This window comes from Giraffa tippelskirchi, chromosome 7 (assembly GCF_054371585.1).
Source record: "Giraffa tippelskirchi isolate mGirTip1 chromosome 7, T2T-mGirTip1v1.2.pri, whole genome shotgun sequence".
In the NCBI taxonomy this organism is placed as follows: Eukaryota; Metazoa; Chordata; class Mammalia; order Artiodactyla; family Giraffidae; genus Giraffa; species Giraffa tippelskirchi.
In genome coordinates this window covers 133,458,681-133,471,851 of record NC_137281.1, presented here as the reverse complement: position 1 = coordinate 133,471,851, position 13,171 = coordinate 133,458,681, and the positions used below count along the sequence as shown (strand labels likewise).

The following is a 13,171-nucleotide window of genomic DNA, read 5'->3' as shown; positions in this document are numbered from 1 at the left end:
CATTTTATTCTTGACCCTTTTGAATACAAAATCCTTAATAAAGACAAAGGAAAGGAGGGCAAAAGCAGTAGGGATACCAGGGAAGCTTCTAAGTCCTTGAAATTTTGTCATCTAGAGGCTGAGGGTGGCCTCTTTGTTAAGAATCTAGCATCCAGTCCTTGAGGTCACACGATTAGTATTCCCACTGGAATCGTAGGGACTCTCTTTCAAGGAGTCTGCTGTCCAGTTTTCAGGCCACGTTAGGCACGTTCCCGCCCAGAAGCAGGGCCTGAAAAGAATGTCGGTGTTTTCCTTCAGGTATAGGTGCCTGGGGGTCAGGGGAGAGGGAACGGCAAGGGGTGGAGTGGGAGGCGGGTGATCGACAGGGATAGAAACTGTGTCTCCTCCTCCCTCTGAATGCGAAATAGCCAATGGGGTGGCGCGGCCGAGCCGGCCCGGCCGCCAGTGCCATATAGTATGCAGCAACCGGAGGAGTCACGTTGGGGGAACGGCAGAAAGCAGCTATCCTTTTACACTACTTTGCTCTAGCAGCTATCTTAATGGTGACTGCGTGGCCGGGGGGAAACCTGATCGGCCAGATCCAGCCGAAACCAGGAGGGAGGGAGTGGGCTTTCCGGAGGGGGGGAGGGGGGAGGGAGACGAAGAAGGAGGAGTAAGAGAGGGGAAAAGAAAGAGGAAAAGAGTGCGAGGGAGTGAGGGAGGGAGGAAAATAAACAACAACAAAAAAATGTCCTCTTCCTCCCCCACCGGGCAGATTGCAAGTGCGGCGGACATCAAGCAGGAGAATGGGATGGAAAGCGCCTCGGAGGGGCCGGAGGCGCCCCGAGAAGTGGCGGGGGGCGCGGCGGCGGCGGGGCTGAGCCCCCCGGCTCCAGCCCCTTTCCCCCTGGAGCCGGGGGACGCCGCGGACGCCGCCGCCAGGGTGAGCGGAGAGGAAGGGGCAGTGGCTGCAGCGGCGGCGGCGGATCAGGTACAACTCCACTCGGAACTTCTGGGCAGGCACCACCACGCCGCGGCCGCCGCCGCCGCCGCCGCCGCGCAGACCCCTCTGGCCTTCTCGCCCGACCATGTCGCCTGCGTGTGCGAGGCGCTACAGCAGGGGGGCAACCTGGACCGCCTGGCCCGGTTCCTGTGGTCCCTGCCCCAGAGCGACCTGCTACGTGGCAACGAGAGCCTGCTGAAGGCGCGGGCGCTGGTGGCCTTCCACCAGGGCATCTACCCCGAGCTCTACAGCATCCTCGAGAGTCACAGCTTCGAGTCGGCTAACCACCCGCTGCTGCAGCAGCTCTGGTACAAGGCGCGCTACACCGAGGCCGAGAGAGCCCGCGGCCGGCCGCTGGGCGCGGTGGACAAGTACCGGCTGCGCAGGAAATTCCCCCTGCCCCGCACCATCTGGGACGGCGAGGAGACGGTGTATTGTTTCAAGGAGAAGTCGCGCAACGCGCTCAAGGAGCTCTACAAGCAGAATCGCTACCCTTCGCCCGCCGAGAAGCGGCACCTGGCCAAGATCACCGGCCTCTCCCTCACCCAGGTCAGCAATTGGTTCAAGAACCGCCGGCAGCGCGATCGGAACCCCTCCGAGACCCAGTCCAAAAGGTGAGCGCCAACTTTCCTCCTCCTCCCCCTTCCTCTCCCCCACCCCCTTCCCAGCTTTCTTTTCCTCCAAGTGCTCGCAAACATGGCGCTTACCTTCCCCACCAGCCTGGTCCGGCTGCCCACCTCTCCCCGCCCCCCACCTCTCTCCCCGGCCCGGGGCGCGGGGCGGGGGATGCGGGGGCGCGGTGGCCAGGGGCGGGGGAACCTTGCTCCTTACCCTCCCCCACCTCCCCCCCAGAAGTTTCTGGTCGCCCGCCTAGGTCTCAGTCCCCGCCCCCACCTCGGCTGGTCACTGCTGCCCGGCTTCCCACCCCCATCCCGCCGGCTTTGAAGTTGCCACTCTCTCCCCGGTTCTGGCCGGGCGAAGGAGCGTGTGTAGGCGCCGGAACGGCAGTTATCGTGTCCGCCCGAGGCCCACGGAGGTTGCCAGCGCCGGGCCGGGTCTGCGCCTCCGAGGGGTCACGCCAGCCCAGCGCGCGCGCGCGCTCCCCAGACCCCCAGGGTTCGGCCGGCCGGGGCCCGCGTTGGAGGTGGCCATGGCCGTTCTGGAAGGAGGAGAACGGGGTGGGGCGGGGGGAGAGGGCTGGCGGCGCAGAAGGGGGTCTGGGGGTGTCGAGGTTTTATGTGACATAGTTAATCATTCACCCTGCCCTCGCTGGTTCCCTTCTCGGCCGCGCAACTGTGGGGTGTTGGTGCGGCTCGGCTCTGCGGTGTTTTGAAACCTGATTCTGAACTCCTTTGGATCGGATTTCAGCGCCTCCGGGGTGGTGGGGCTGCGGGGCTGCTTCCTTGGCCCCGGACAATTGCGTGTCTCCCTCCTGGCGTGGTGATGGGGGTAGGGGCAGGCTGGCACCGGGCGGGAGGCAGGAAAGAAATAGGGACGCTATCCACTCCGCACCTCTTTTAGCGCCCACCCTGGTGGGTTTGAACTTTTTGACTGCCAGGTATTTATTTTTTCCCAACTGGTAGAAAATACCAGGTTTTCCGCCTCTTTGGTACGTCCTCCTGAGTCAGACACCTAGTCTGAGTGTTTGTGTTGTATTGTTGGACGAAGTGTAAAGCGAAGGCCGCCTAAAAGGAAAGTGTCGCCAACCCCGCGGGGACAGCAGAGAAAGAATCCAAAAAGCAGCTCGTAACCTCTGCTGTAGGGAGGAATCGGGGACCCCGGCCCGGTCGGGAGAAGGTGATCGCCCGGCGCATTCCAGAGCCCGCTGTGGGCCGCTCCTGCCCTGCGCTCCCGCGGGGCCGGGAGACACGGCTCCGGCATTCCTCGCCTCAGGCAGCGAGGAAGGCTCGGTATCCGAGCCTGGCCTGGCGGTAACCAAAACAAAACGCGCACCGCGACCGGGGTGCACCCCGACCTAAGTGCACCCCTCCGCAGACTTGCGGGGCGACCCGGAGGAGGCGCCTTGGTAACTTCACGCCACCTGCCTCCGCGCCTGCTTGAAGCAGCGGGTCCCATCGCCTACGGAATCTGCAGGCCAGGTCTAGGGGGTGGGAGCGGCGCGCAGTACAGCTGCCCTGCAGCCTCCACTCCTCGGCCCCGCGCGTTCCCCGGGTCTCCCCCGCCACACTCAGACTGCTTCTACCCCAACTGCACACCCCCGCCCCCGGCCCTGTTGCCTGGTTGAGGCCCCTCTCCGGATCTACCTCCCACCCGCACCCCCGGTGAGTCACCCTCGCAGACGGCGACGGCGGCTCAGCCTCAGCTCGTAAATCAAAGTGCTTTCTGCGCTCCTGGCCCCGAAGCCCAAAGCCCGAGTAATCCCCTCCCCAAGGCATGAAAGCTAACCGACCGCTGGGCACTGCAGGGATGTCGGATCTTCTGCTGGGCCAAGTCCCGCCACGCTCCAAACGGCCTCTGTCCTACGCCCCCCTAACTCCGCCCAGCCTCAGACCAAATGGGAAACCCCCACCACTACCGTTCCCCGGATTTGGTATTTCCCCCCAAATCGGAGAGGTGAGGAACACAGTCTTGTCTGCAACGGAGCAGAAGAACTGAGAGTACTGGGGAAGGGGTCTGATAGGTACAAGGCCACTGAGTGACCCACATCCTTTCCCTCCCACCTCCCCAGGACACTGGCTGGTGTTCGTTAAATAGGCCCTTATGGCTTCCTTTGGATTCAAAGGCGACTACACATAACAGTTCTGAAACAGCCACTTTGTTGAATGAAACAGTTGTCAATCTGGTGGAGTAGAAGTTTGGGAGCAGGTGAGAATATGATCTCTCAACTAACTGGCAAACAAAAGCCAGTATTTCCCATCTCCTGCTCCTTTGACAGTTTCATTTACCTCCAAAACCACCCTAATTTGAACTGGTTTGAGGGGAAGGGAAAAGAGATCCTAAAGCAAGTTGATTGACCACCCCTTTGATGAGTTTTTTCCTGTGGCATAGGTAGAAGCATTTTTAACAATAAGAAATAATTTCAGTGTTACAAAAAAAAAAGTATACAATCCTCCTGTAAATCCTGTTAGCTGAATTTACATCTTTCAGACCTCTGGACTTTCTCTGAATTTATTATTAGTAAAGGTGATTGAGATAGAATTCCTCTTCCTAGATGCTCTGGTCAAAATCTGCTGAAAGGCCTCATAGCTAAAACAAGACTAAAAGATTTTCTGCTATGTTTTCCTTAGACACAGCCTTTAATGGGGTTAAAGGCTGGTTTTACAAACAGTTGGCACTATGTACCTTGTCATGCCCCTGACTTTCTGAACGTCTTGATTTCCTCCTCTGTACAGTGAGTCAGATGGCAATCCTAGCACTGAAGATGAATCCAGCAAGGGTCATGAAGACTTGTCTCCTCATCAACTCTCCAGTTCATCCGATGGTGTCACCAACCTCAGCCTTTCCAGTCACCTGGAGCCAGTATATATGCAACAAATTGGAAATGCTAAAATATCGTTAAGCTCCTCTGGAGTTTTATTGAACGGAAGTTTGGTACCTGCAAGTACTTCACCTGTCTTCCTTAATGGTAATTCTTTCATTCAGGGACCCAATGGAGTTATCCTTAATGGATTAAGTGTGGGAAATACACAGACAGTGTCTTTGAACCCACCAAAAATGGCATCAAACATTATGAGCAATGGTATATCCATGACTGACATACTGGGGTCTACCTCCCAGGATGTGAAGGAATTCAAAGTTCTCCAGAGCTCTTCAACTAACTCAGCAGCCACCACCTCCTATAGCCCCAGTGCTCCCGTGTCGTTCCCAGGGCTGATACCCAGCGCTGAGGTGAAAAGAGAAGGTATTCAAACGGTGGCTTCCCAGGATGGAGGCTCAGTGGTGACTTTTACCACACCAGTGCAAATTAACCAGTATGGCATCGTCCAGATCCCCAATTCTGGAGCGAACAGCCAGTTCCTTAACGGGAGCATTGGATTCTCTCCACTGCAGCTGCCTCCTGTCTCAGTGGCAGCTTCACAAGGTAAATGTCTAATTTGGTACCATAATGCATTGGTGAATGTTTTAGGCAGCTGCTGTAAATGACGCATTTGGTGAGAGCTATAGATTGCTGTTAGTCTTCGGGTACCGTACTGGCTGCTACGGCTGCAGAATAGTCTTGATTTGTTTCTCCTCCTTCACAACATCCATGTAATATCCAGCTTGCTTGGTTCCCTGGCATCATGGGGGTGGGCTTTTATTTTCCCAACAACTGAATGGAAAAATACAGTTCACAGTGAGTCCTGCCAGTTCTACAATTATAGAAACATGCTAAGTCAATCGGTACTTACACTGTAACCCATTGCTTGATATTTTAAGATTAAAAATTAATAATATTGCTAAGAACACAAAATGAGCCAAGCAGTTGGTAAGAATGTGTACACTTCACCTAAGCATTATTTATCTGAGCAAAAAGGTGTTTCAGAAGAGCGAGCTAAAAAGACGGGATCATTTGTGTTTGATTCATGTTCCTCCTATAAGTAAGATTAACAGACCTAAAGGAAAAACAGAGGAATATATGATTGATTGTTGCTCTGCATGTATACTAGCCTCTTAAATGTGTGGGTTTCTTTATGAAGGCAACTGTAAGCCTTATTTTATGTTTCTGGTTTTACCAAGACATCTCCTAAAGAAAGCACTGAGATGAAATTTGGGGAACCTGAGCCTGGTATGCCAGTTCTTCAATGACTTTAAGCAAATCTGGAGAGCTTTGTGTCACTGTTTTTCTATAGAAACAGGAATGGTTAGAATGGAGGTTGAAGAGCCCTCTGACTTCAGAAGTGGGAGGTGTTAGTGCATATTTGCCTTTGTGGAAGCAAATCTGAAAGTCCAAATTTTTACCAAAACAAAAATAAAATAAGTAACTGTTTGCCTTAAAGATCAGCTTCCTGTAAAATGGTTATATATAAAAAAAAAAAAAAGAATTTATTCACATCTCTTTTTTTTCTACAACTATGGTCTACTTCAGTTTGTTCGAGGTATTAATGGAAAAATTGTTGTGCAGTGAATTCCATTCTGCACATTTGTTTCTCTTTAGGTAAAATGGTAGTATAGTAACACACAACAGTCCTGCAGCATGCTATTTATTCTTCATTGTTTCAGGCTATAGAAAAGATTAAGCTTAGTCACTATCCAACACAGGGCAAAAATAGTCAAACCACAGAGAAAGCCCAAGTGCTTAGTTGTATAATACTTTAATATGGATCTAACCCTTTTTCTCTCTTTAAGAAACTTCCAAATAGTAGATAACATTTTAAAGACAACAGATTTGAGCAAAAAAGCATGGTGTGTACATTGGGGAAGAGAAAGGCAGGACTACTTCTCATACATAATCTAAAGAAGTGCTGCCATGGAAAATTATTACAGACTAATAGTTAATTCTTACAATGGGACATTCAGTATGAATAAATACAGCATTTTCAGTTAAAATAGCTAAGATCAAATGTCAGAGCTGTCAATCCTGAGACTTGTCTGGGTGAGTTGAAGACATAAGTTTAACCAGATGGGTCCAGGAAGCAACATTCTCTTAAAGTAATTGTGTATTGCAGTTCTCAGTAAAGTATTTGGGGAGTCAGCCTTTCTCACAGATACCGTGCCTTTCTTACAAATGGCTATACAAGGTAGATTATCTTTCTGTAGTTGAAATTTACATAGAAAAGCAGAATTTCTACATTTTACTCACTTTATAATCTAAGAAGATAAGCCCTTTTTTTTTAGCATCACTATAAAATTAAACTTTGTATGTTGATCATTTCACAGCTGGGTGTTTTTAATTGATTTTGAAATTATTATTCAATTTATAATTCAATTGCAACTATACTTAAATATCAAGCTTTAGATCACATCTGCCTTTCCCCTTCACGTATGTATTTCATCATATAAAAACTTTGAGAAACATTATTTTACTTTTATGCAATAGCAGTTTGAGAAAATGTCACATCTATTATGTTATATATGGCCCTATTCAAAAATAAGGAATCATTTTGTTCACATACACACTGGCAAATGATTTCACAAACACACAACAAAGTAAACATCTATTTCAGATGTCTTTTGCTGCAGTTTAGTAGCCAACAAGAATTTTAAAGCCTTTTTCGTTTGTTTGACCTGAAACAAAGATTTATGTTAGAAAAGAGCTGAAACATACATAGAAATGTTTTTCTTAAGTTCAAATAAAGTTTTCAATTTTTGTTTAAAGACATTCCTTTGCATTTAGAGTGCTTAAAAATGTTAGGAAGACATACATATATTTATGACATTTATCAATATAGGTGGCAACATAATCACAATTATTCTAATAATTTGAGGAGGGAAATGTTTTAGGTGAATTACCTTTAACTTTGAACTGTTTTCTCAAAATAATATTTACTTTAACATTGGAGTATTTTCTCAAAATAAAGAGTATCTACTGCACATCTAATTCAAGATCAGGATAAACTTCCCATTTGAATTATTCTGTCATAAAACTCTCCTAGGCCCACCTTTTCCTTAAATGGCAAGATAATTGCCATTTTTCCCCATACCTAGGTGACCGCTCAGAGGAAAAGGGCTTTATCTGATGGTGGGAGTTGCGGGAGAGGGTCTAATTCATCTGCATTGTCTTAAATTAGCTGATTTGAACATCTCAGCTTTCTACTTACATTTCTTTTTTACTTCTGGTCTCTGCAGAACATTATAATGAGAGTCCCAAAAGATAGAAACCCTTTTTAAAAGCATTAGCTTTAGTTCTAATGCTGTTGGATCTTTATTTTTAAAAGCACATTTCATTATTATTAATTCTATCACTACAATACTGAAAATTCAGAACTAGTACAACAAAAAGAAAGAAAAATCTATTGAATGTTTTGTTGACATTACTTTATGGTTAGTTTGGTGAAAGATTGCAACTTGTCTGTACAGGTTTATATGGTTAACTTTAAGCCCCAGGGTAACTCATTTATGTGGTATTTTCTACATTTCCATTTATATTTTATGTCAGTTACTGAGCTTGTCATGAACAAAGGCATTTTGCGTTTGTTTTCTAGTTCTAACTGGCAGAGCTAGCAATAACTATTCAACTAACTGAGAGATAACAAGTCTTAGCAATACTGAGCCAGAAACTTAACTGAAATTAGAACTTGGAAAAGATTTTTTTTCACATTTGATTTCTAAGCCAGTAGTTCTTGCTCCTGCTTCGTCATCAGAATTACTCAAGGAGTTAAAAATATACCTGCTCTGGGACTTACTGAGTCAGACTCTCAGGAGCAGAGCCTGGAAATCTGTAGTTGTAAGTGCTCAAGAAAAATCATGTGCGTAAAAAAGTAACTTTTTCCTTACCAGTTCCATCAATGATAATCTGTACTCTTTTTTTTTTTTTTTAGGTAATATTTCAGTAAATTCAAGCACTTCAGATGAGAGCACATTTACAAGTGAGTCTGCCACAGTCCAGCAAGGAAAGGTTTTCTTGAGCTCTCTTGCTCCCAGTGCAGTGGTATACACTGTTCCTAATTCAGGCCAGACTATAGGATCTGTTAAACAGGAGGGCGTGGAGAGGAGCCTCGTGTTTTCTCAGTTGATGCCTGTCAATCAGAATGCACAAGTAAATGCAAACCTATCTTCTGACAGTATCTCGGGAAGTGGCCTCCACCCACTGTCCTCCTCATTAGCTAATGTATCCCCAGCTCACAACTTCTCCCTGACTTCCCCAACCCTACTAAATCCCACTGAGCTAAACCCTGACATTGCTGATAGCCAGCCAATGTCTGCACCTGTGGCAAGCAAATCTACTGTGACATCAGTCAACAACGCTAACTATGCAACTCTTCAGAACTGCTCCCTTATTTCTGGTCAAGATCTACTATCAGTACCCATGGCCCAGGCTGCCCTTGGGGAAATAGTTCCCACAGGTGAAGACCAGGTGGGTCACCCCTCCCCAACAGTACACCAGGATTTTGTCAGAGAACATCATTTAGTTATGCAATCAGTAGCTAACATAAAAGAAAATTTCTTAACAAATTCTGAGAGCAAAACAACAAGCAGCTTAATGATGCTGAACTCCAAATCCAAGTATGTCCTAGACGGCATGGTGGAGACTGTCTGTGAAGACCTGGAGACAGACAAGAAAGAACTTGCCAAGCTCCAGACTGTCCAATTGGATGAAGATATGCAAGACTTGTAAACTTCCTCCCCCCCCCCCCCCCCCCGCATCAGCAGGCAAATCTTTTCATGAAGACCTGAGGACATAAAGCATTTTCCCATTTAAAGGGAAACATTAGTTTTGCAAGTAAATGCATTCAAGAGACCTTGGATTGATCTGCATGAAGATCACAGTTAAAGATGCAGGAGTAGAACTGCATTACTGCAGCCTTTTGGTTCTCTTTTCAATAGATGGAGGCGGACATCCGAGATGAAATGTATCAAGTCAAAGTGTATCATTTGGTTGACTTCATTCTAAGATCAAATGGAACTTGATAGTTTTTTAAATTAAAAATGTATACACTTAAGGTAGAAAATTAAATATCACTACAGAACATTAGAAACAATACAGTTCTTTTTGTTTACTTTTACTCCATGGGCATTGGTAAGGTTAAGAAGCATAAGTGGTACTTCATACAATTCTAAGGATATATTTTTGAATATATGCATTTCTGTTTTTCAGCATTTTTGTGAAAATCTTGCTTTGTCTATACAATTCCAAATGTGATTGCTAATAGTTTAGTGTGGCTGAGAAAGTTCGCAACTCCACTAAGAAAACTGAAACAACCTTCAGTATGAGTGTAAATATATTAGTCCTATAAGCAAGGATTTGGGTAATTACAGTGAATTTTATTTATGCTGTATATGTTTCTCTTATACTTCAGACACTATGAACTGAAAAAAATGTTTTGGTACTGTTTAATTTATTTTTATTGTTTGAACAGGAAGTGAACAGTTATTTCCAACAAAGTTTTACTTTTTGTAGGATTTTAAAAGTAATGATTTTTATCAGGAGTCTATTAAGGTCAATATTAATAACACTGAAACAGGAAATCTAACTCCCATTATTGGAATTTTGGTACTTTTTTTCACATTCTTGTTCTTTATTTAGCAACTCTCTGATTCATTTAAATATATTTTCTATAGACTTCTACGTGCCTTTTTACCTTGTGGCCTTTTTATTCTTATTAAGGTACAGAAGTGTCAACAGAAGCACTGATGACTTTTTTCTACTATCCAACAGGGTTGCTTTCACAGAATTGCTTTAAATCTGAAGAACTTAAGTTTCACTTATAGTTAATGCTTATGATGCAAATGGTTGAACAACTAATTATTGTTGATACGTTTCATTAAAAGTAACAGTTACAGACTACCACACAAAACCAATTCTGGAGGCTATGAAAACAACCATTTTAAAGTAAAGAAAGGGTTTGTATCTTCTAATGAGCAGAATTATGTCTTGTTGAAACTTGGTTCTGTTTTGAATCAGTTGTTACATTGTGACGTATGACTGTTGTTTGCACTATATTATGACATCTTCTTTAAATCTTTTGGGGGTTTCTGTAAGAAGCTTGTTTGATAATTTTGTGAGCTGTGGTTATACAGTTTTTATCAGGACTCTGAGAGAAGATGTAATAATACAAATACATTTGTGTAGTGAGTAAAGTCTCTGGTCTCTGTAAAGCAAGAAAAGTGAGGAAATGACCTCTTCAGAGATGACCGAAAGTTGTGGAACATGAAGTTGTCATCACATCTTGCTTTCTTAAGATCGGAACAAAGGGTCCACTCTAGATCTCTGCATGCTCATCAGTCCAGCATATTGAGTAAGGGCCATAGAGATTTCACTTTTGTTGTTATTGCAAATGGAACTTGCAGGCATACATGAAGAGCCCTTTGAAGAATTCCTCCCCCATCATATTTTTTCTCCTCCATCATTCTGATAACGAACTTAGATCCCATTTTTTTATGGAATTAGTGATCGTTCCTAAACTGCTGAAATTACATGTTTTTTGTTTTTGTTTTACAATGTCAGGCATTTTAGAGTTCTCTTCCACTCCACCACTACTTACACAGCTTGTTTGTTTCTTTGGGTGTGTGCTGATCATGTTACTGAGATTAATTACATGATTCTATAGTGTAGTTTACATAAAAATGATGTTTTCCACTTGATTGCTGCAAATATCAAGAGTTTGTTAATTTTAAAATACCCATCCAGTAAGAAAGATGGGAAAGTTTAAAAAGTTATATATGTTATATAACTGGAAAAGTTTTATATTGTCTTCCAAAAATACAATAAGCCTCTCTTTTATTCACAGTTCTTCCTGTTTTCTACCTTAAGAAAGAAAAAAGATAGCACAAACTTAAGACTTACCTAGGAAACCTATTCATACTCTAACATGATGTAATTATACCCCTACAATTACTCCAGGTAGCTAACAATATACCAGGTAAGAATCAATGCACATTATAAAGAACTTATTGTTCTTTTCTGTTCTTTCAGTAAAATAAGGGCCAGTTGGTATGAAGCCCATATATATGTGAATGAAATAAGATAAACCCCATGATCTCCCTGCACAGAATTTCAAATATTTTTTGCATTGTTAAGGGCCAGACTCAGAACCCTTGGCAGAATTTCTCTCCTACATAAACCAATGCTTGAAGATGCTGCAAATGACCCTCTAATGATCTTCAGAGAGGAATCAGAATAGGGGTAAACAACTCTCCTTCAAACCCCAACCCCTGCTGCTGGCTGTGGGATTTTCAATGTGAGCCTCTCTATGCACTCTTATCAGTTAGAATTTGGCATTTAGCTCTTAGTTACATCCAATAAAGGACAATCTATTGTTTAATAAAGAGAACATGCATTTGTCCCTCAGTCAAGCAACAGCACCTGTGTTGTACTGCTTTGTAGCTCACATGTATCCATAGTAAGGAAAAGACTGAACTGTACACATTTCATTGCCTTTCTTGTGTTATGAAAGGCAAGTAGATGTTATAGCCATAGATAAAATTCATAGTTAAATTGCACACAGACCTTCAATCTCCCTGTATATGCCCTTGCATCTTGCATGTTCAAAGCTAGATTATTGGGTAGGTGTTGCAGCCTGCTCAACTACATGTTAGACAAGTGTGCGTTAGTATATAACCAGAAGTTCTTCGTTGTTTAAAATGTTTTTGACAGATCATCTCATCATAAAAATATAAATAATTCAGGAAGGCTGTGGGGAAAAGAATTACATTTTACAGAAGATGTTTTAAAAGTCTTCCTAGAACTTAGATAATAGAGCCTAACAGTTATTTTGTATCTAATTGATACATTTCATGTTAATTTCTTATTACCACCTTACATTTTATTAATCAAAATTATATAGCATGTGACTTTTGGCTTTCAGGGTTCTCAGAAATTTTTATTCTTTTGTTGCATGTACTGTATGTTTAGAGGCAACCAGTTAATATACTCAGTATGGTTTTACTGTGCCTTACACAAAGAGAAAATCTATACAGAATGTATATCATGGGGTGGGGTAATGGAGTCTTTACTGCACTGTTAGGTGATGGCACACAGAGCATGTCCCAGAACATTTCTGTGCTTAATTACCCAACCAAAGAGATCTAAAGTATGTATGTTGTACTGTAATAGGGGTTTATGCCTGGACAATTAAGTGTTTTATTTGTTTTCTGAAATGATGTGAACTTATTTTTCTAAACACTATGCTAAATAAACTTTATATTTATACATACATTATGTTGAAAATTTGTTTATCCCTAGGAAAGTAGAGAAGAGTAAGGAAAAGAAAAAACAAAAATCCACAAACATTTCATAGGCTGGCAAGTATAAGGATAAGAGGAGTCCTTTTGGGAAAATAATCTCTGTTGATCTTTATACAAAATTACCCAATTCACTTAATTGTGCTGCATATTCAGAGCTAAATGATTAGAGTTCATCCTTCTTAAAGCCAAGAAATGTGTCTTACTCATTTGAGTGTCCCAAATCTGAATCTGATACCCTCTAAGGTTTAATGAAGTTAATTGAAAGTTTCAAGGACCTTTCCATTCCCAAGCCTTATTGAAAGGGTTCAGTATAACCCCATCTTTAAAACACTTCCATCAGCCAAAGTCTGGTTATATCACAGCTGGATCCACCAGTGGTTGGCTTAAAACTATGGACAGAACTGC

General features: G+C 43.9%; 1 protein-coding gene across 2 annotated transcripts; it reads left to right on the top strand.

Moving 5' to 3' along the window:
• The first annotated feature begins 443 nt into the window (after positions 1-443).
• LOC145513420 (homeobox protein SIX4) lies at positions 444-12,737 on the top strand. 2 transcript variants are annotated; one of them, XM_081509757.1, is made up of 4 exons: positions 444-542; positions 755-1,596; positions 4,336-5,024; positions 8,401-12,737. In XM_081509757.1, the coding sequence occupies exons 1-4, from the start codon at positions 540-542 to the stop codon at positions 9,195-9,197; spliced, it is 2,331 nt and encodes a 776-aa protein (XP_081365883.1). In that variant the 5' UTR covers positions 444-539; the 3' UTR covers positions 9,198-12,737. The 2 variants fall into 2 exon arrangements, with proteins under 2 accessions (XP_081365883.1, XP_081365882.1); XM_081509756.1 differs by lacking the exon at positions 444-542 and having other exon boundaries at positions 635-1,596.
• The last annotated feature ends 434 nt before the right edge of the window (positions 12,738-13,171 follow it).

Coding starts and splice junctions, on each gene's coding strand:
- LOC145513420 (XM_081509756.1), top strand. CDS start 728: ATGTCCTCTTCCTCCCCCACCGGGCAGATTGCAAGTGCGGCGGACATC. Junction 1,597..4,335: donor TCCGAGACCCAGTCCAAAAG/GTGAGCGCCAAC, acceptor TCCTCTGTACAG/TGAGTCAGATGGCAATCCTA. Junction 5,025..8,400: donor CTCAGTGGCAGCTTCACAAG/GTAAATGTCTAA, acceptor TTTTTTTTTTAG/GTAATATTTCAGTAAATTCA.